This window comes from Gobius niger (assembly GCF_951799975.1).
Source record: "Gobius niger genome assembly, chromosome: 19".
NCBI lineage: Eukaryota > Metazoa > Chordata > Actinopteri > Gobiiformes > Gobiidae > Gobius > Gobius niger.
The window spans coordinates 19,758,141-19,780,259 of record NC_136870.1 but is presented as its reverse complement, the minus strand read 5'-3'; the positions used below and the strand labels follow the sequence as shown (position 1 = coordinate 19,780,259).

Below are 22,119 nucleotides of genomic sequence, written 5' to 3'. Positions count from 1 at the left end.
GGGTAAACCACCAGACTGTCCTCCTTTTGTTTCCTATCCCTGATTTACGCCTTCAGTTGGCTAAATGGATTTGGTACTTCCACTTTTACTACACCCACTGAAAACTTTGGAGGAGGTCGTTTCATGTCTCAGCGGGAGGTCGTTTTCAGCCGTTCTGCAGAATACGAGGACGAACGCAGAACGGTCACGTCGCAGCTCAATCTGAACACTGTCTGGCTTAACTCACGATCTCATTATATCGTGTTGTGAAGCTCATCATTTATATTTAGTCAAATAACACCCTGTAAATAATTTTAGATGACTTGTTCCAAAAAAGCGTCAACTTTCAGGGAAGTAGAAAGAGATAAACTGTCTTTCTCTGTGCACTCATGGCGCATATAAAAGCGTGTTTTAGGATCACAGCGCCATTTGCTGGATAGGCATGCACTGCAATTTCATTGTTTTTGCTGACATCTCATCGTTTTTCATATTAAAGCAGATCGAGAGAGAACACGACGTTTCCCTGGAGACTAAATTATTGTTGTGATAAAGGGATAATCAGGATTTTTGACATAGGGCCTCATTTCCTAGTTATCCAGAGTGTTGTTGATTTCTGGAGATATATTTATTTTTTTGTAATTCATGCAGTTCCTATACTTGAAGAGTTTAGTGGTGCTAGGCTAGTGCAAGGCTTCCGCATTTCTATGGTATCCGCTAGCCTGCATTAAAAACAGTCTGACCCGCTCCACAGTGCACCTGAGGCAAATCACCTATAACACCAGACTACCCACATATATGTCTGCATCGATAGAATCATTTTTGGAAAATAACTGACCTTACATCATATAAATGATCGCATTTTAAGGGACTATTTTCCAGCAGATCACTCCGCCGCTGCATAGCTTATACAACCAAGAAGCTGATGCTGCTATATGTTCTTTTAAATGCAAAATGGTTAGAGAGACATTTATATCGTTAGTCTGGCGTTATAAGTGATTTGCCTCAGGTGCCTAATACTAGAAATACACCCATACTACTGCTACTGTAATACTACTACTACAACTACTACAAAGTGCACAAAACCTATCCTTTTACTACTAGAACGACAGCTTGATTAGGTTTGTGTGTTGTTGTTTTTTACTACTACTGTGACTACAACAGCTACAGCATGTAACACACAATGATTAAATATAATAAACTATACTCCTGTACCTTAATTTGCCGTATACTCACAAAGCTCAAGATAAAATCCAACATTCCAACAGTCCTCAATGAATCAACTCAAATCCTCAAAATGTGTACTACAATGAAAGCTTGATTCAATTTGTTGTGACACATTAATTGCCAGTACTTGTACTTCTCTTCTAATCAATGTTTGATGTGTCTGAGGAAAATTAGGCCAGCCAGATAACACGGCAAATATTACAAAAGCTCCCGGTGCGTGTTTGAGATCCCACGACAAGTTTAATAAATTCACACCAGCGCTGACTGCAACGTGTCAACAACAAGACGTCCCTAATTCCCAAAGCTGCAGAAATGTATTAAAGTGGCGACGTCGAGATCACACTCGATGAGGTCTATTCGAGAGCCCGATGATGAGACCGAGGCCATTTAAGGCAAAACTATAACACTTTTAATGACCGCACTATCAAGCACCAACCAAGACAGGGTGGGAAATTTGGCAGAGACTAAAGTAGCATAATAAATAAAAGATTCAACTCTAGTCACAGACACAATAGGCTTCTACAGAGCAAACCTACCTGAGCGATCTTCACAGAGTTCTGGGTTGAACCTCCAGCGTGGTACTCCACCTTGTTCCTCTGCACCATCTCTGTAAACCTGTGGCACATAAAGTAAAAGGTTCTAAATAACCTGGATTTCATGACTTTGCAGTACATCGTCTCTCCATTATGAAAACCCAAGATAGTAACCAATATTTGTCTTTTCCTACGAGAATGTGAACTTAAAAGTATACTCCCACAGAGAGTTCAGATTCTCTTGTTCAGGGAAGTCCTGCGCCAAAGCAAACACTATTGTGCATGTTTTTATTGGCAAGGGGAACAGGAGCACACGGAGGAAGCATACACAGACACTTGGAGAACATGCAAACTCCAGGCTATTATTTTGAATGCACTTTTGAGATCAAGGAAGGGGGAAAAAAGCGAAACAGAGCAATATCGGTGCCTATTTCTAAAAAGGAAGTGATACTATAAACATCAAAGAAACTATAAAACCAATCTATGGAATTGTGTTTACTATGTTCCGGTAAAATGGAAACCTAACCTGATGTTGTTTCGATGCAGGCCCTATAGTGAATAAAGCATACAGTATATTTGAGGTAACATGTGGGGACATAAACAACATTGTTTCACAGACAGAATGTCCCGAGGGGCTGCTTCATAACGAGGCAAATCCGTTTGGGAGATGGGAGCATGCATTAGGAGGTCCTCAGCTCAATCTAAACAAGCCACTGTCTGTAGATGTCCAGGGAGACTTGGCGTTTGGGTAAACAGAGTATGAAGAATTACAGTATTCCCACAGCACTACGTAATTCAATATTTATGCGGTTAAGCTGCATGAGAGGTTAAATGAGGATGTGCGTCTGAAAGCTGTGGTATTTTTGCAAAGAAAACTCTTCTTATTGATTATGAGAAATATAAGCAGATTATATATTTTTTTTAAAATAAAAGGACAACTCAACAAGGAGTAGAAGACAAGGCTAGTCAGGATCTTGTATTGACATGGAGAGCCCACAGCAGGGGAGTGTGCATGTTCTCCCCGTGTCTGTGTAGGTTTCCTCCTGGTTCTACGGTTTCCCCTACAACAAAAAACATGTGCAATAGGTCCCCCTCGTAATCTCGGTGTGACTTTCCAAGTTAAATAAAGAATACATTAAAGTAGACCTAAGTAACTCATGCCCCTAGAGGGCATAAGCGCTACTGCAGGTGTCTTAACATGTTACGATTTTTTACTCATTACTTGTCCGTGAGAGTAAATACTACACTGACAGAAAAGACAAAGGGAGATATGGGATGGGATATTGTACATCCAATTACACAATGGAGATCATTTGTTTCACTCAAACTTGGCTGTAAATACTGTTTAACTGGCATTAGCTTTGCCCGTTAGCCTGTTAGCTTCTTCTAGGTGATTCGATTAGTGTGTATTGGTGGCTCCGACCCGGAGACAGGGAAATTGGAATTGTGGTTTTCTGGCCAGGGACAGCAGGAAGAAATGAAAGACCCCCCAATCATCCCATTAACACTTGCATTACCCCCAGAGGGACTACGAAAAGGATTTATTAAGGTAAAAAAGTTCCTTAGTGCTGCATTAAATACAATAAATAGAAATAATAAGGAGTGTGAACCTCATGTATGCAGACTGTTAGCAAGTTGGCTAGTTTTCGGGGTCTGCTCAATGTATTTTGTACACCAAACATCGCAAAGTATGAATGATCCAGATGTTTTCAGCTGTTGTCAACCATCGACTACATTTAGGTCGAAGCCTCATAAGAAATCATTAATGAATGTACAGATCTTTTGAGATTTTGCTTTAAATAGCCTACAAGTTAGTATATAAAAGTGCAACAATGTTATAACATGTTAGAAGCTGAAAAAAAAACGAGAATTTGCTTGGTTGCGTTGTAAAATTAGCGGGTAACACTCTCCACACTACTATTCAGCTTCATGTTAGATTATATATTCCTCCGTAGCCTTTAACAAGTGTCTCGGAAAGGGATTTTTTCCACAGTTAGCCCATTTTTTCCAGAGTATTTTTTTATTGGCAACAGTGGACTTGCCTGGTTAGCCTGCAGACATGATACAGCGAGTCTCTTTGAAGCTGTAAAGGTTATACTTTCACAGCGGCTCATGCCCAGTTACACCAAAGCTGCTCTTCGCGCATGTTGTACACTTTACATGCAGATTACACCTTTGTAGTGGAAATATGGACCTATACATAACAGCCCTCTCCAACTTTAGCTCCACATCTGCCGATACAAGACACATTTGGAGGCTTTAGAAATGTTACCCCATCCTGAAATGGCAAACAGAGATGGGATTTTGAATTTCTTCACTCAATCTTAGCTTAGGCTGTGGCTGAAAACTTGAATTATCCAAAGATTTTAATGTTAATGCTTCTTAGACTGTGGTGCTCGTTCTGCAAGAGTTTTCTACTATTACTGACTTAAACATGACATGACATGTGACAGAGATATTAATAGCGTTATATTTCAACATTTCAACACAGTATAGTTAAATTGACACACATTTTTTTTTAAATAAAGACACAATGAGTCAGGGCCAAAACAAGGCTAAAATTGAACTAACTCAGGGAATCCATGACTAAAACGGAACTTGTAGGCTACATTATTAAAGCACTAACTTGTTTACCTTAATAAATCCTTGTCGTAGTCCCTCTGGGGGTAATACAAGTGTTAATAGGATGATTGGTGGGTCTTTCATCTCCCCCTGGTGTCTCTGGCCAGAAAACCACACTTGCAGCTTTCCCTGCTCCGACCCGGAGTCATCAATACACATTAATAGAATCACGAAGAAGAAGCTAACAGGCTAACAGGCAAAGCTACCTGCGGGCTAGCACCACTTAAACAGTATTTACAGCCAAGTTTGAGTGAAAAAAAATATCTCCATTGTGTGATTGGATGTACAATATCCCTCTCTCCCTTTGTCTTTTCTGTCAGCGTAGTATTTACTCTCACGGACAATTAATGGGTAAGAAACCGTAACATGCTAAGACACCTGCAGTGGCGCTTATGGCCTCTGGGGCATGAGTTACTTAGTACTGCTTCAAGTTTCCGTGTATTTTTGTTCAAGGCCGTGCTGGTGTTAGATAGAGATATTGTGGGGTTTGTGATGTGAATGTGCAGCCCTTAGACAAGGACATCTCACCTACACTCAAAAAGCGACCGTTAATTATTCTGATTGGAAAAAAGGTTCTTAGTTAAGAGTCTGCACATCATTCCTTCAGTCAAAACTGAGAGATTTGTATCTGGATGACTGTGAAGTTTTCCCACTAACCTCTTTGGTCAGAGACAATAACTACCCTACAAAGCACCTCTTGCATGAAACTATGTATTCAACTACTTGTTAAAACTAGTGTACCTGCAGCATTCAGTCAATGAGCTTTCATTACTGGATTGCAAAGGGAGACAAGTGAAGGGAATTGGAGACAGGTGCTGGGATTTTGAGTGAGTGAGTCAACAATACATCATATAATATGCTTGTGGAATTGGCAAAAAATCAACACTATCAGTTAATGTTGAGTTAATATTTGATTCGTTTGCTTCAGATCTGGGGACACAAATGAGTTCTGTTGAAATATTCACATAATCGTATATTCCTTATACAACATGTTTTTCTGTTGAACAAAGGAACACCTTTAAAAAAAACCACACATTTCTCTAAAAGTATTGCTTTGACCTTTCTAGAACCTTTCTAGTGACCTTAGCACATAGCTTTACCACCTAGCTCAACAAAATCTACCCTCCTCCGCGCAGCAAAAACCCTGAGACCTCTACATCCTCCAAAACAACAAGTGACGCCATCAGAGTTTCCTTTTAGGGAGCAAAAATCCATCTCTGTCCGCTGCACAGAGAGGAACAGACAGCATTTGTACACAATGTCCTCGGCTCGTGACCCTTTTTAAACCGTCTGGCTCTTTTCGAACCTGCGAAGCAATGCCAGCTATGCAGCGCATGCCACTAATGTGATGTATGGAGTTATGTAAGCTAGAACAAACGCAGGAACAGGGAGACAGAGGGCTTTGAATGGAGCGAGAAGAGCTCAAGGCGCCGCTGTGTTGTTTTTCTATTACATTCCTCTCCGATTCGGGGTGAAAAGAAGTGGTTTATTTACCCTGCTCTTGCTCAAATCAGGTTTAAATTAAAGAGGCACTTAACGTAACCCAATTATCAGGAGTAATGCGGCTACTTGAGGGGTCAGAGAAGTACCTCTACATTTTTGAAACCTATCCCTTTAGTATATGTTTTATGTGGCATATTCCATACAAACATTTCTAAAAGTACTCATTGGAGCTAGTTTCTTTGAGTTGAAGACTAGAGATGCACCGATCCAGCTGCTTTCTTCCAATACCTATACTGGGGAATGGTCTTCTTTTCTCCAGTGTGAGATCAATAAAGTCTTATCAACATGTTACTGATCAAATATGTGTATTAAACTAATGGAAAAACATTTAACAAGGATCAACAGCTTGTCAACATTATCCTTGGGACAGACTAGTTTACATTTACATAACCAGCTCGCAAAAAGTGATCTGATCATTACAACTTGTGTATTACAAATATATTAGGTCATTTATTCTTTATCAGCTTTTCATGAAAACTAAAACACAAACACTTTAGGTATTTCTATCATAGCTTCTAACCCAGCCTTGGTTAGCAGTCGTTAGCATTAGTATGCTCCCGTTAGCATTTGCCTACTGCCGCTAGCTTTAGCCGCGGCACTTTGCGCAGCAATCAAAAATACATTTGTGGAGGTTAAACCCAACTCAGCGAAGGTTCTGCCCTTCAATATGAGGTACAGCATGTCCATGTTCACTTAAAGTTGGTTAAAGTTGTGCTTTTAAGGTGTTAGCCATAACTGTTATCGGTTCAGTATTGGATATTTGTAGCTGACATCCAAAATCATAGGATATCGGCTCCAATATCTGGTAGGCTACCAGTATCGGATTGGAGCATCCATATTGAAGACATACTATCCAAGGAGATAAGTAAGCCAACTCAAAAGTCTGGATGACTACTTAACATTTTGTAGTATTTATGACGCATTACTGGAAAAGATCAACTTGGGTCAACATGAGGTGTAAAATTATACCACCGGCCTGAAAGATTATGGCGTTTAAATGTCAGCCTTATTTTAAACTAAAGGACAGAAACTATCATATTTTCTACCACAGAAACCATAAAACTGTAAAATGATTTTATTGCATTTCTTAACAAGCTGCGATGCTCCTTTAAATACATTGATCTAGCTTTCAATTTCATCTAACAGTGCGCTAACATCAATGGCAGCGCAATGAACTCACTTCCAGGGACGGATTATGGGCTTTAAAATGTGTAAAAACACTTTTGTATTCCCTCAAAATCCCTAAAATTCAGGAAATACAGAAACGGCGCCTTTCAGAAGTAGAAGGAGAATGATAGAATTACATAAAAATACATGGATAAAGCTAAATCTACTCAAGCTATGTTTTTGACAGGGGAACAACGTAGTTAAAAGCTCAATTTTGCATGATATGACTCTTTGGAATTTAAATTACATCCATCCATTCTGCCTCTTGTCATCTCTTAAAAATTCATCTTTTGTTTAAATTGTTGAGAGACAGAATGGATAAAAACACCAAGCGACTAATTTACTCAACCTAAGCCAAATCACTTTTCATGTTTGACCACGTTCAACCGCTAATGCACCATTTGTATTCTGTGGACGTAAGGGTGGGCTTTTTCGAGATGATCACTCACGTCTTGTTTACATTCTTGCGGACTGCGAGAGAAACGCGATCTCTTCTTAAGCGCTTGGCCCGGAGTGACTTTCGAGTTCCTCCTTGTTCCCTCAAAACACGATGAGTAGATTATTTACAAGAGGCAATAATTCAACAGAGTCCGTTTAGTCCGAGGGAGCTTTGAAGTCTGGATGAGATGGAACGAGAAGAGTCATTATGAAGGAAGAAGGTAATCAGTGGGGCATGGTATTTGATACTCTTCACTGCATAAAAGGATACCTATAAGTTCTCTTTTCTTCATTTAGATACCTTTATAATAACAAATAAACAAACGCCTCAATACCAAATACACATTTTTTATTAATACAGGGTTTGTACAGATAGCAGCCAGTCAAATTCATTGTCCTTCAATGCCAAAACGCCTTAATACCTCAAACTTAATAATTCATTTTATGCACAGATATTACATTACATTTTGACTCAATCAAAGAGGAATGAGGGGAAACCAAGCAAAAATAGTAATCAATTTCAGCAAAAACAACCATTACTCACATAATTTTTAACTAGAGGTAAATCGGGCTGATATTTGAGGATTTTACTATATCGGCCAATCTAGCGCCGACAAAAGCCGAATCTCTGGGACCAAAAGTGATAGAGACTGCCTTTGAAAGAGCGAAGTAAGGGCTTTAAAACGAGTCCTCCCACAACTCCTTGGCCTCAGGGCAACAGAGAAACATCGCAATGAAAATTGGTTAGCTACAAGGCTGTTAAACACAAGATTCACTAAACCTCAGTCAATATGGACATGATGCATGTTATTTTGAAGCACAGAACCTGGAGAATTTAATCGCAGAGTTAACTTTAACCTCCGCAGTTGTATTTTTGATCGCAAAGCAAAACGCCATGGCTAGCAACAGTATGTTAATGCTAACGGCAGCTAATGAAAGCTGGGACAGAAACTATGATTGAATCACCTAAAGCATGGCCCTCCAACAGGCGGCCCGCGGGCCAGAATGATTCAATCCGGCCCACGACTTGTAGAGCACAAATTCACAAAAAAAAGAGTAGGTTTCTATTCCTGAGCAGAGTTATGATATAACCAGAATGCTCTCTTTAAAAAAAGGACGAATTCCACACATGTCCAGCAGAGGGCACTGACATAATACGAGATCAGGATATAAACAACACATTATAGCCACATGGTAAATGGACAGTCAGCGCCAGGGCGGCTGTGGCTACAGTGTGGAGTGAATAAAAAATGACTACAGTGTAGCAGAAACTTATGACAAAGGCTTGTAATGTGTAATCTCATAATTATTCATTTATTGAAAAAGGTTTCCCTAAATAGTATTTTCCCCAGTCAATTACTGTTTATGGACCCCGGTAATACACTCTCGATATATATCGGCCCCCAGGGAAATTTACTTGGAGACCCCCAACCTAAAGTCATTTTTTTTAAAGTGGCCACTGCTGGAGTGGGCAAGGATTTGTGTTGTTACAGGAATATAGACCAGACATTTGGAAAACTGGCCTAAACTAAACTATCGGCATCGGTCTTGGACCCATATCGGTCGACCTCTATTTCTAACATCCCAATTGTTCACAGAGAGTTCATAACTTGTCACAATGCTAACATGCTAATAACAAGTTGCGGCTAGCTCTTAAGTGATTAAATTTCATGCAGAGAGTCTTTTCACAATATTTAGTTAGCTGGAGGAGGACAAAACCAATTTCATGCCACTACCAGGAGAAAATATCAGGTACAGGGTCTTTAATATAACTTGCAAATCGTTCACCATTATAAGATATTACAAGGGATGTATGCAGACTCAGAGGCTAACGGTTAATGAGAGTAAAATTGTTACTAGCCACATTGAAATCTACCCGTGTTTGGCTCGTTGGGTTGTTCGTGTCGAGCTCTGGTTATAATCCAAAAGATCCTAGAATTTAGTCTCGCAGCTCAGCTTTGAAGTCTAGTTAAGACCGGATGAGGGCCTGAAAATCCCATTTGAGTGATTTTGTTGGAAGAAGCTAATCATTGGCTTATATTGGAGAGATTGGATGCGTATCACTGGGAGTGGATAGGTCTGAGAGCACATGGGACGGGGGCTAATTCTTAATGATCATCCACCTCCTCCTAGTTGTCGGTCTTTATTTAATTGGGCCGGCGTTATTTAAACGGCAAATCACAAGGACAGACTGGAAACACGATCAAACGAGGCAGTGGGTAATCAGAGGAATTGAAGGGGAGTGAAAAAGACTCCCCTCCCCTGGGATGAGAGGGTCCTCGAGTGAGTAAGCTCAGATGTCGACAGGTGCAAGACCCAGCAGTGGCATTCAATTTGTTTTAGAGCCGTGTAAAGGTCAAAAATAATAACTAAAACGAGAGCTATTTGAAAACATTCTGCAACAAGTACCATCACGTACTAAGCAGGTCGAAACCATTATGTTAAGCCTGTTGGACTGAACAGGTTTGTGTAAGCTCCGAAACTCATTCTGGCATTTTCCACATAGCAAAAGTTTTCAAAAGGTAATCAACTGGAGTGTTTTTTTTTATTGGTAATTTTTATTAGTAGCGAAAGAATAAAAGTATTAAAAGGAGGTACTGAAAAAATATCTTTAGAGACCAAGTTTGGATGCTATTTGTCCAGAGTCATTCATTAAAGGGGCTGCAGTTACGCATAAGACCTGAGGTGGCAGTAGTGAGCATAAAATGACTTGCATCTAGCCCCTTTAAAAAAACAGATTTTTTTTCTAGGGGGAAAAAACGCCCAGCTCTACGATATACTGTGCAGCCCTAATAGGCATCGAAAAGCGTATCGTTCAAGCATCGGCATCGAAATCCAAGATATCACAAGGCTTGAAGCGATAGTTTCTGTCAAAAATGTCAATAATGTAGTGCCATTAACTTCAAGTACTGGTATAAAAAACAACAACAACAACAGCTACAGTAGATTTTAGGCCAAGCTGGGGGGAAAAAAAGAAAGAAAAACAGATCTGAGCACTAAAATAGGTCCAAGCTACAAGCTAGCTGCTTTATAAAAATTAAAACTCAATCATTTTCACTTCATGCACATTACAAAACAGTCACACGCCTTTGTTTCCCTATGGACTGACAACCATAACAAACCTTGACCTGACAGACATGAGCAGCCATAAGTCGCATTCATACAACAGGATGTTACAATTCCCACAAGACCCTGGCTCTGTTGCTAATTGTTTCCATGGGTCAGATGTATTAAACAGAATAAACAAAAACAATAAAAGCGAGAGGGATCTTGTTTTTTTTCCGTCCAATTAAACTGTTTGTCAGAGGGTTACAAGGTTTATCTTTTCAAAATCAATACAATCGTCTCGCAGTGAAAGCTTGGTCCCGACGTGAGACAAGTCCATTAATTATTCCGTTCTGTGGCGGCTCCAAGGTTGAGCCTTATCTTTTCTCATTTCAAATCAATAATTATCTGCTCCTGCTCTGCCTCCAGCCTTTAGAAAGAGACACATTTTTCTCTTTGGTTGTGGACTTTCTCTCGTCGTTACAACCAAGCGAAGAACAGCAGATGAATAGGCCTTTCTTATCGTCGGGAACATTAGGGCACCACAGAAATACGAGCACGGACAAAAGCTGGCTAATAGACCACAGAAATTCACTCAGAACTATTGTAATGTTCAGCCAACTTGTGAAAATAAATTGTGGATTACTTGGAATTACAGATCAAGTTTGATATGCTGTGTGCGGGGCTGCAACCTTTTGGATCCAAAAGAGCTAATTATTACAAAAAAAGGACCTCAGCCTTGTCTGTAAAGTGCTGATTTACATCCGTTGTGCCCCAGTCGCACTCTCAGACACACTTTCATTCATCCTGGTCTATTGTACATGTTTTTTGTGGCAGGGGAAACTGGAGCATAAGGAGAACCGAGACACGAGGAAAACATACAAACTCCAAAATAGCGTCGAAAAAAAGGATGGAAACACAACAAAATAGTGACAATTAAGCGGAAAAAGTGCGACAAAAATGTGTAAAGCCGAATCAGAGAAAATGTGCTCGGTTAAAGTGGGGGGCAAGAGGTTAAAGCTAAAAACCTGATTTTTTTTGTTTTTACAGGTGCTCGTCATATAATTAGAATATCATGAAAAGGTTCATTTATTTCTGTTATTCAGCTTAAAATGTGAAACTAATATATGATACATGCAAAGTGACATATGTCAAGCCTTTGTTTGATGATTTGATGATTATGGCTTACAGTCATTAAAAAAAAAAAATCTGAGATTTTTAAATTGGGTTTTTTTACAAGCTGAGCCATAATAATCAAAATGATAACAAATAAAGGCTAAAAATATCTCACTTTGCATCTATCATACATTAGTTTCACAGTTAGCAATACTGAGTAACTTGTTTACCATTATTTTTGTCTTCCCTCTGGGGGTAATACAAGTATTAATGGGATGATTCCCAGGTGTCTCAGAAAACCACAATTGCAACTTGACTGCCACCGGACCGGAACCAATACACACAAATAGAATCACAAAGAAGAAGCTAACAGGCTAACGGGCAAAGCTAGCTGCGAGCTAGCGCCACTTAAACAGTATTTACAGCCAAGTTTGAGTGAAAAAAATTATCTCCATTGTGTAAATGGATGTACAATATCACTCTCTCCCTTTGTCTTTTCTTTCAGTGTAGTATTTACTCTCATGGACAATTAATAAGTTAAAAAATTGCAACTTGCTACAACACCTGCAGTTGCACTCATGGCCTCTAGGGGCAAGAGTTACTTAGTACTGCTTTAAGTTGAATAACAGAAGTGGATGCACTTTTTCATGATATTCTAATCATATGACGAGCATCTGTATATGAGTGGGGAAAAAAATTGTTTCCTCCCCCTTCACTATTGTAAACTAGAAAAATGCTGTGCATCTAATTATAACGTACAGTAATTGTATCATATGAACTTGCAGGGAGTTTGGTTAATTTCAGGGACCTCTACCGTACCATACAAAACCAAGTGGCCGAGTCAATGTAAATCGATGGAGAGTGAGTGGAGTGAGCCCTCATTATGAAAATGTTATGATTTTATGCTTGTGTGGTTTGGGGACACGTGGCAGCCTGTATTAGTGTTGCTCCTCCGCAGCTTCCACCATTAATGAGCATGCGATTACATGGTCATAATGGGTGAGTAATTGCATTAGAAAACACAGACAACAACTGAACATCCCTTTAATAAGAGGCAGCCCGCAGCAGCATTCACTCAACACACTGGTAATGAGCTCACAGTCGAGGATTTGGGGGAAAAGTGGTCACGGAGGATGAGCCAGAATTAGTCACTCCAAAATGTCACAGGTTTTTGGAAACAGTCAAATATTTCACTATTGTATTAGGGAAAATGTGCTAAGTGGTATATTAACAGTTAATTTGCTCTATTAATTCTATACTGGTATATGAGTCTACACACAATAATGGCCAGCAGTTGACATGTAACTTGCTATAAGGGCAGTGTCTCCAAAAAAATTCAATTAGGCCGAATTACAGTCAATATAGGTATACTCTTCTGTAGCCATACTGTTGTGAAGTTCCTGTCCTATAAACATCTGCATTTTATGAGTGGCAGCAAAGATGACAACTCCCTGGACACTACTATCAACTTCACACACCGTTGATAGGCCGCCTATTATTTTGATGTTACGCTTTTGAACCACGTACCAGAGTTATGCTAAAATGCAATCTTCATTCTGGTGCGACACGGGGAAGGCCCTTTTTCCAACTATTCAGATCTAAACAGAAATAGAAAATTTAAAAGTGGAAAATGAATGGCGAATCAATGAATAACATTGCAGACTTTCCACTCAAATTGCTGCTATTACCATGATGGAATGCTAACTGCCATGATGTTGCTATATTATCACATCTCTCAATTAACCTCTATTAATTTCGACCCAGCGCAACAAAATAAAAGCCCCATCTTATTCATTAGTTCAGCAGTTCAACTTTCTTCAACTATTAACACACAAAACACTTAAAATGTGTGTATTTAATTATATTCTTGTAAAGTTGCAAGTACCGGCTGAACTAAACAGTGAGACGAGTTGTGTGCTGTTATTTTGGCACGCTGGATTGAAACAGGAAGTCACTTCTTGAGTCAATTTCAACTGTAAATTTCATCGGTGGCACGGTAGCAGTACAGGTTAGATTCCCACCTGGACGGGGCCTTCCTGTGTGGAGTTCGCATGTTCTCCTAGTGTCTGTGTAGGTTTCCTCCGGTTACTCCGGTTTCCCCTACCACTAAAAACATGTGCAACAGGTGAATCCTCCAGCCAGGTGTTTCTGACCACCAGCCTGCGTCCGCATCTGGAGATGGGTCCACTGGGGACGCACTGCTCCCTACGGGTTGTCGAGAGATGGGTCAAATGCAGAGGACAAATTCCGTTGATCCATAATCTTTATCTTTATTAAGGATCCCCTTTAGGTATTAGGTAATAGCTCACTGTTGCTCACTGGTCTATACAGACAATAAAGCACCTTTACCTTTAATTTTACAAGGTGTTTTTACTCTCACTTGCCACTCTGGCCAGTTGAGTCTATACTAATAAATTGAAGATAATAATACAGATTTTTTTTAATAAAAGTAAACAATGGTAGGCTTCCACCTTCTCTAAACCATTTACAGCATGTCTTTGGTGTACGTAGTAGTTTATTAATATAAAAAGCTAACTGCTTCTGATCAAATTATGGCTTTTAAAAACATTACATGACAACTAACATTTAAAAAAGACTAGCCACAGTGTCAGTGAGTAAACAGGTTCATGTCAAGCCCTGATGGTCAATGCATATACTGGGCACAACCTTTGAAATAAAACTGATTCATACAAGGAAAGAAGAATTAAAATAGACATTAAACCCCCATCTGAAATTCATGAACGTCGTGACTCGTGAATCACCACTAGGTGCCACCAAAAGGCTTCACAGTGAGGATATCTCCTCCATATTTGCCTTACTTCATCATTGATACTAGCATAGCCTCCTGCCCCCTTGTGTCCACAGTGCCAGTGAGCAGTGGGTGTTTTCGCACATCCCTCCGGCACAGCAGCGATTTATGGAGAAAAGCCAGTGACTGTATAACTGCGCGGAAAGGGGCTTGTGGGCCTTCTTTCTGGGGGATTGAGTTGTGAAGCCTGCCCTTATCTGAGAGCTTGATACTAGGCTCTGGGTGATGCATCTCTATGCTCTCCCTCTCCTCCTGCTGTGCTAACCATATGGCCCAGTGTGAACCCACGTGCACGAGCCCCCCCCCATCACATGCACGCGCGGCACATCGCAAGGCACAGTATGTGTCCACCAAAGGGATCATCAAACGCGGATAAAAATAGCCTGTCCTAGCTTTCATTATCAAGAGAGAGAGAGAGAGAGAGAGAGAGAGAGGGGGGGAATAAGAAGAACGCCCACACATGCAAAAAGATACTGTTGTTTGCACCTGGTTTTGACTGTGAAGGATCGCACTGTGGCGCCACCTGCTGGTTTCAGTGAAGGGGGGGAAAAAAGGGAAAGAGGGAGTGAAGGCGAGGAGGGAGAGGGATGGAGGGAGAGAGGCGGTAATTACGATTGCATCAGCCTCCTCCTGTGATGCGGAGTTAAAGAGCCACTAAGCACCAGCTTCATTTCAATGCGAGAGCTAAACAGTGTGGTCCCTGCAATGAACACAAATCAATGGAGTAATAAAACATGCAAAAATATGACTTTAACACATAGCGGCGATAATTAGCCGGTTCTGAAATGAGTCAATAATAACACCAGGCGTGGAAAAAATAACACTTTTGAGGCAGTGATAGTCAGGGTTTATACAGGCAGAAGCAAGTCAAATTTAATGCTTTTTAATTCCATTTTTAACCCTAGCCCTGTGTAGTGCACAAAATCAATTGAAAAAGGATGTAACTCATTTCCTATAGTTATCCTAGAGTTATTTTTTTTAATTATTATTCATGCAGTCCTTATATCTGAAGAGTTTGGTGCTAGGCTAGTGCTAGGCTAGTGCATGTCTATGGTAACTAGTAGCCTGCATTAAAAACAGTCTGACCCATGCACAGTGCACCTGAGTCAAATCATTTATACACCAGACTATCGATGTTAATGTCTGTGTTGACTGAATTTTTTTTTCTTAAATATAACCATTTTGCTTTTAAAAGAACTTATATTTGAGCAGCACCAGCTTCCTGGTTGTAAGCTAGGCAGCGGCGGAGTGATACCGGATCTACAGTAGTTTGTTTACCTGTGGCCGGCATTACTACACGTGGAATTCACAAAGGAGCTTTCTACAAATTAGATATGGCAACGTTTGGAGGACGACCCGACGATTTCGAAGAGGCTTTTCATTCAGGCTACTAGTTACCATAGACATGCGCTAGCCTAGCACTAGCCCAGCACCACTAAACTCTTCAAATATAAGGACTGCATGAATAAAAAATAAAAAAATCACCCTATGTCAAAAATCTTTAAACATCCCTTTGAATATACTTATAAAGTTTGTATATTTTAGTCAGAAATGTTGATAAATGGAAAGCGTGCCAGTCAAGCCAATAATACCAACCACTGCTAACCATGCTAGGTAGGCTAATAGACTTACTAAGGAAATGTGTTCAATATTTAATGACATGTCTTTTTAATTAGGCCATCTAGAACGTCTCATTTTCTGTGCAAAAAAAAGTTTAGACAATTATTTACGTAGTATTACAGTAGCACCAAGTTGCAGTCACCACACAAGTGAATAAAAGGCCAGAGGAATAATTAATTTGCCCTCATTTGTACGCCAAATCTCAACTCACAGACGACAGTATCAAAGCAAACATTACCATGGCAATCAAAATATTTATTTCGGCCCAAGAACAACTCATTTGCCGCAATTAAAAAAGGTACAAAAAGGGAGAGAGCGCATGGCTAATTGGCAAAGATCTAAGCAAAGCATACGCGGAGCTGCACGTCGACAGACAGGAGCAGAGTTTGTCAGATTGTTGCCCACTGCCAGTGAACGAAGACTTCACACAGGAAGGCTATGACCCACTTTAAGCACAGACAAAAACACACGGTTACTTTCAGCCCAGATCCCTTTGTATAATTTAAAAGGTTTGGATGTGCAGTTTTTTACACTCGAGTACAGATTTAAGGGGGCTCAAATCGACCGTCTCACTCTATCAATAAAACATTTGAGCAGCGCTGTAGGTTTCACGTCTCTATATTACAGTCTAGTGCCTTGAGTGGCTGTATCTTGTGGCAGTAGCAGCAGAGGAATGATCCCAGTGGGCATCGCAATGTGTTCAAGGATTTTGAAATAGCCTGGAACTCCCTCTGCAGGCAGCAAAGGGAATAACACTCAATAGAACAGTGAAAACAAACACACTCTGAGCGCAGAACTACTCAGAGCGACAGTTTATAGTTTCACTTCCTCATTTGACACAGACAGGAAGTGACATAGATAGAGGCAAACTATTTTAACCTGTTGCCGTGCCAACCATGTTACGTCAATAGGAGAATAGTGAGTCAACTGCTAGCTTATGAGCTAAAGACAGTTGAGACCTACACATTTCTTCTTCTGAAACATTGAAGAGGCACCAAGAGCCCCCCACACCTGCAGCACAGTGGAGGTGTCACAAGAGGATCCAGAGGAAACAATAAAAGGGACAAACGAGGAGGTATCCGGGCAAGACTCACAGCTAAGCCACACATGCCCTCTATCCCTACTATTTTTAGACAGACTAACTGCTAAGCTCTTCCCAGAAGATGGAGAAAGACTGTTGTGGAGCGGAGGGAGCTGCACAGGAGGAAGTTGGAGGTGGAGCTGACCAGTGCAGGGCACCACGCTCTGAAACAGGGACAAACCCAGGAGGCGCTGCACCGTTTCAGAGGATCAGAGGAGCACTGAAGGCAGCACAGTTTCCCCTACCTCAAGAAACAAAATGGTCAGGTTGGCCCACAGTGGCGACGCGGCTCAAGACAAACACCTAAACACAATTTTGTTGCACGGTTGCATCATGACAAATAAAGTACTTAGACTTTAAAAACTTTACCTCTATCTATATCACTTCCTGTCAGTACTTAAAAAAATTTCTGCCTAACATTTCTTCATTAAAATTGCTGCTTCACTGAAATAACATTATTAGAAATTAATTTAAATTAATTATTACTTACAGTAGATACTCTCTATATAAGTCATATTTTCAAAAGCAATAAAACCTCATTTGCACTTTAATGGCTGTTGCATTTTTTCAAGGGTTTTGAAGAAATTTAAGGTGAATGCATTTAGATAAACTTTAATTGTACAATTGGTAATACCTTAGCAAAGATAATCTGCTTTAGTTTCTTTATATGTCTCTTTCAAAGCTATACATTTTGGATTTCTAGAGTGTAATCCGTGTAGATTTTCCCCCCAATTGTTTATCATATAATAAATCTTCTGTTGCCACCGTCAATACTAAACCATGTACTGACTTATCTGAAATGACACACTAGACATCTCTACAAAACACACACTTGGAGGTTAGCAGGTAGCGCTAGTTTATCCTTTATTGTTGCTCCCACTCATCGCACCGTCGTGTCTCTATCCAGTGCTGATCCCCATGGAGTGAGTCTTGTCAGCGCCACAAGCCCCCCAGCATTTCTCCTCCTCATCCTTCTCTCTATCTGTGTGTGTGTTTTCTCCCCCAAATGCTAATACCAGTCAGCGCTAACACTGCTGCTTTGAATTATTCATCAGGTAGAGAGGGTCACACGGCATAATGAGGAGTTTACTCTGGTTTTTCTGGACGAGATTGTGTGACGCGGCTAATCTGCATTTAGCCTGAGAGAAGAGAGTGAGAAAATACATAGGGGGGGAGAAAAAAAAGGGCTATAGCAGTGGGGAGGCATCGGTGTAATTGCTGCGAGCAAACAACCTCTGCGGCTTTACTGGAATGAAAAGAGCAAACAATTAATTAGAAAGGGATGGGGAGAGATGTAAAGTAGGCTGATAATTGTAACTTAATATGGACCGATGAGCCAAAACATTATGACCACCTGCCTAAATAAAACAGGAAGTAGATTCAAACCTTCCTAGGCACACGTAAAGGGCAAATGATCACAGTAATATCAATTTGTAAAGGCTTTAAATTGTTCAGGAAGAGGGTGGACTTTGGCCGGGATGTTTTCTGCTGATTGGAATAAAGCGTGACAATCCACTACAAGGTTAACTTGACAGACCCCATGCATCCAGCTGTTGCTAGTTCAGTATTGTTAGCTACTTACACCACTTTTTTCTGAACACGAAGGCTGAAAGAAAAATCACAATAAAATCAAAATTGTTATTTGAATGCTCACTCATCAATAGCAAAGGGAGCATTAATTTAGGTAATGTAGCCAATGTAAAAAAAAGTCAGTAATAGCAGTGAGTAGCAGTGTGTGAGAGAGTGGTTGGAGGGGCCGATGGCGCATACTGGCAGCCTTGTCTCCATCAGGCAGCTGTGGCTATAGTAGTTTACCACCACCAAGTATGGAGTGAATGAATAATGCATGAATTGTAAACCGATTTTGAGCATCTGGGAAACATGCCACATAAGTCTAATGCCTTATTATTACTAATGCGTTGCCAATTATGTTGCATTTAACTAAACAATCAACTTTCAGAAAATAATTCCTGTCTGCCAGCTATGCAACCGTCTCTTGAGCTTTCATTTTGAGATCAGGCAAAATGATTCGACTGAGCTGAGTGAGTGAGTCCCAGAGGAATTTGATGTAAAAGGATGTAGTCTGTTTAAAGCTTGTGTAATGTGCCCACAGTGTCCCCTGCGGAAAAAGGCGGGCTTTCACTTTGATCACATGATATGCCTTGAGAGAAGCATCAGACAGTCAAGCAGCGAGGTGATGTCACCCCCTGGTGGGATAAAACAAAACAACAAGGGAAAGCTCAGCATATTAAAACTGGATGATTTGACTTAGTGATTTCGCACTGCATTAAGTACGCTTGGAAAAGTGGGCAGGAGCCCCTGGTATAAGTATTTATATTCTAAAACATGGTTGTGTGTCTTGGGCCTTAGAGACAGTTCTTGCCATATTTGAGAGACTGACAAAAGCAATATCATAGAGACCACAATAGCCTCAGCTTTTGGAGGAAACAAACAGTAACTTTTGTCAAGTAATTAGTGCTAGTGTAAGAATCAGTGGTTACAGCTCAGCTTTCAAATGATGATTGCATGTTTATTGTTTACATATACTGAAAACTGCATCCTCATATGCCCTAACCCTAACCCTTGGCAACTCCAGTCCAGTATAGTGCATTCATTTCAAACAACCAAGCGGACATCCTACAAACATTATCATTAGCTGATAAGAGTTTCCAACAGTCAATAAAGAGAATGGCTTTGACTCGAGTGAACCTTGTGTTTACCGTCCTGTTTGACAAAACAAACACTGCTGGCACGGCCAGTTTCTATATTTGAAACCATTAGTGCCATAAACTGAAGGCAGTCTGGAAAACAAGAGAATAAAAATGATATAAATAATTTAAGAAATAAGCTCTATGGCACTGTTAAGTCTTTTCCAAGGAGTATCTAAAGTGATCAATGCCTGATGCCCACTGCTGCCAATCTGTCTTTCAACTACACACAAACCTGACATTAAGATATTATATTTGCAATAGTGTATAATGTGAAACCCTAACCATACTGTATCACTCTTATATGATTGTGGAGTGCCTCAAAGGTTGCAGCTTATGTAAGGCTATGATTGATAATATCTTGCTGCACATTTGAACAAAGAACATGAGGTCACAGAAAGGTCAAATTCTCCCCATAGTTCCTGTTGCCACCACATGAGGGCAGTATAATGTGACTGTACACATCTGTGAAGGTTATACTTTGATTCTATAAACACGGGAATATCAAGCAGGAAGTGGTGAGAGCAGCGGTTTCCTGTTATGACACAGACAGAGCTCTTATGAAACCCACCATGAGCTGAAAACATACCATACAATGACCACAGTAAAGCCTTGGTGAGGCAAGGAAGAAAAAACATAAATAAGTAATGACTTTTATCAGACATTTATAAAAGGTTAGTGATGTGATTGTATTTAGAGACAGATATGTAAAGTTTTTGGGTCACAAATGTCACCATGATGCCTCTGGAGAAGGATATCCAGAAGCACAAAGACAAAAGGTCAACGTTATCATGTATAATAACACACTTTCAGATCAGTGTGTTATCATATTAAACTAATATTATAACTACACTATAAGTAACTACAACTGCTGCAAACAGTGTATTACTTAACAGAACTAGAGTACAGTACAGTAGAAACTAGATAAATAGCCCTAGTGTACAAGCCGGTATGTAGCTTGCTTTGTGGGAGACTTATTGGTCCGAGCCGTGAGCTAATCCAGTCTGACCTTGGGAACAATGTGAGCTTTTAGTGGCTTTTTTTCTGACCGAAGAACAACTGCTGATAAAGCTGCTCTGGACAGTCACATGACACACTCCGCACCAATCACAAAACGGCCGGGAACAATGCTCCGTCATGTCCACTGTAAATGACACCAGGACCCGACCAAGACCAGGGTCAGACCGTGATAAGACTTCAGTTTAAAAACAGGATGGGTTGTACAGATAAATGAAAAAAAAAAAATATTAGGTTGATAAATCTTTCCTTTCTCTAGAGGAAATGAACTATTTTGAGTTATAATTTCAAGTAAAAAAAATAAAAATAGGTGTGAAATCAATAAAATGTTCATGATTATTAAGAGTCCGGGCCAGTTCGGTACTTTTGAAAGTCATTTTCATTGCCACGCTCCTGCTGCTATTGTGCAACTTATATTACACTGACTAAGCAACAAAAAGAACATTGCATCAATTACAGCTCACAACATCTACAGGGTTACGTCAGTATTAGCTTTGCCACAAAGTTAAAACAAACGACTGAACTTACATTGGATTGATTATACAGAATGTTATTGTTATCTAGATGTCTTAAACCCCTACAGCTTTAAAGTGATAGTCTGAAAGTTTGCAAAGTGAGGAGATAGAGTGAAAGTAAACAAAAATCCCTCCCCTCTTAAAACAGAAACCCCTTCTCTGTTTGCAAAATGAGGAGAGCAGGAACAGAATCTTCAAAAGTATACAGTCAAGCTCCGCCCCCTACTCCTGATTGGACCTGACTGGCTGGTTCACAGGAAAAGCTCGTCTCACTGGTCAATGCGGGAGGATGCTAGACTCTGATTAGTTGCTTTGATCCGGGAAGGAGGGACTTTACAAAAAATAATAATATATGTGTTATTACTTGCTTTACATCAAAATGCAAGACCAGGAGGAAAATTTTGCACATTTTATAAAATTTGTAAAACATACAGACTTCCAGACTATCACTTTAATGTAACAAAAAAATAAAAACATAGAATACCACAAAGTAACCCTTTTTTCCCCCCTCCAACTACAAATACTACTACAACTAAGTTACAATACTGCAACAGGTGTCTCATTGCTTCCCACGCCAATTTGTGGTCTCCCTATGTTATTTCGTCGGTATGTTCACAGGTTTTCACCAATCAGAGCTGCATTGAGGAGAATCCTGGCGTGGCTTTGTGTCCAGATGCACTATGGGTGAAATGTGGGCGTGTCTGGCTGTGTCGGGTTGCCTCGCTTGCGTTTCTATTTCGGG

At 40.2% G+C, this 22,119-nt stretch overlaps 1 protein-coding gene across 1 annotated transcript in view; it reads right to left on the bottom strand.

Moving 5' to 3' along the window:
* The window catches only part of adkb (adenosine kinase b), a 253,614-nt gene that overhangs the window by 228,711 nt on the left and 2,784 nt on the right, over positions 1 to 22,119 (bottom strand). The window contains exon 4 of the mRNA XM_079577255.1: positions 1,740 to 1,818. Coding sequence (XP_079433381.1) covers positions 1,740 to 1,818 — 79 coding nt within the window. The remainder of the gene's footprint in view (positions 1 to 1,739; positions 1,819 to 22,119) is intronic.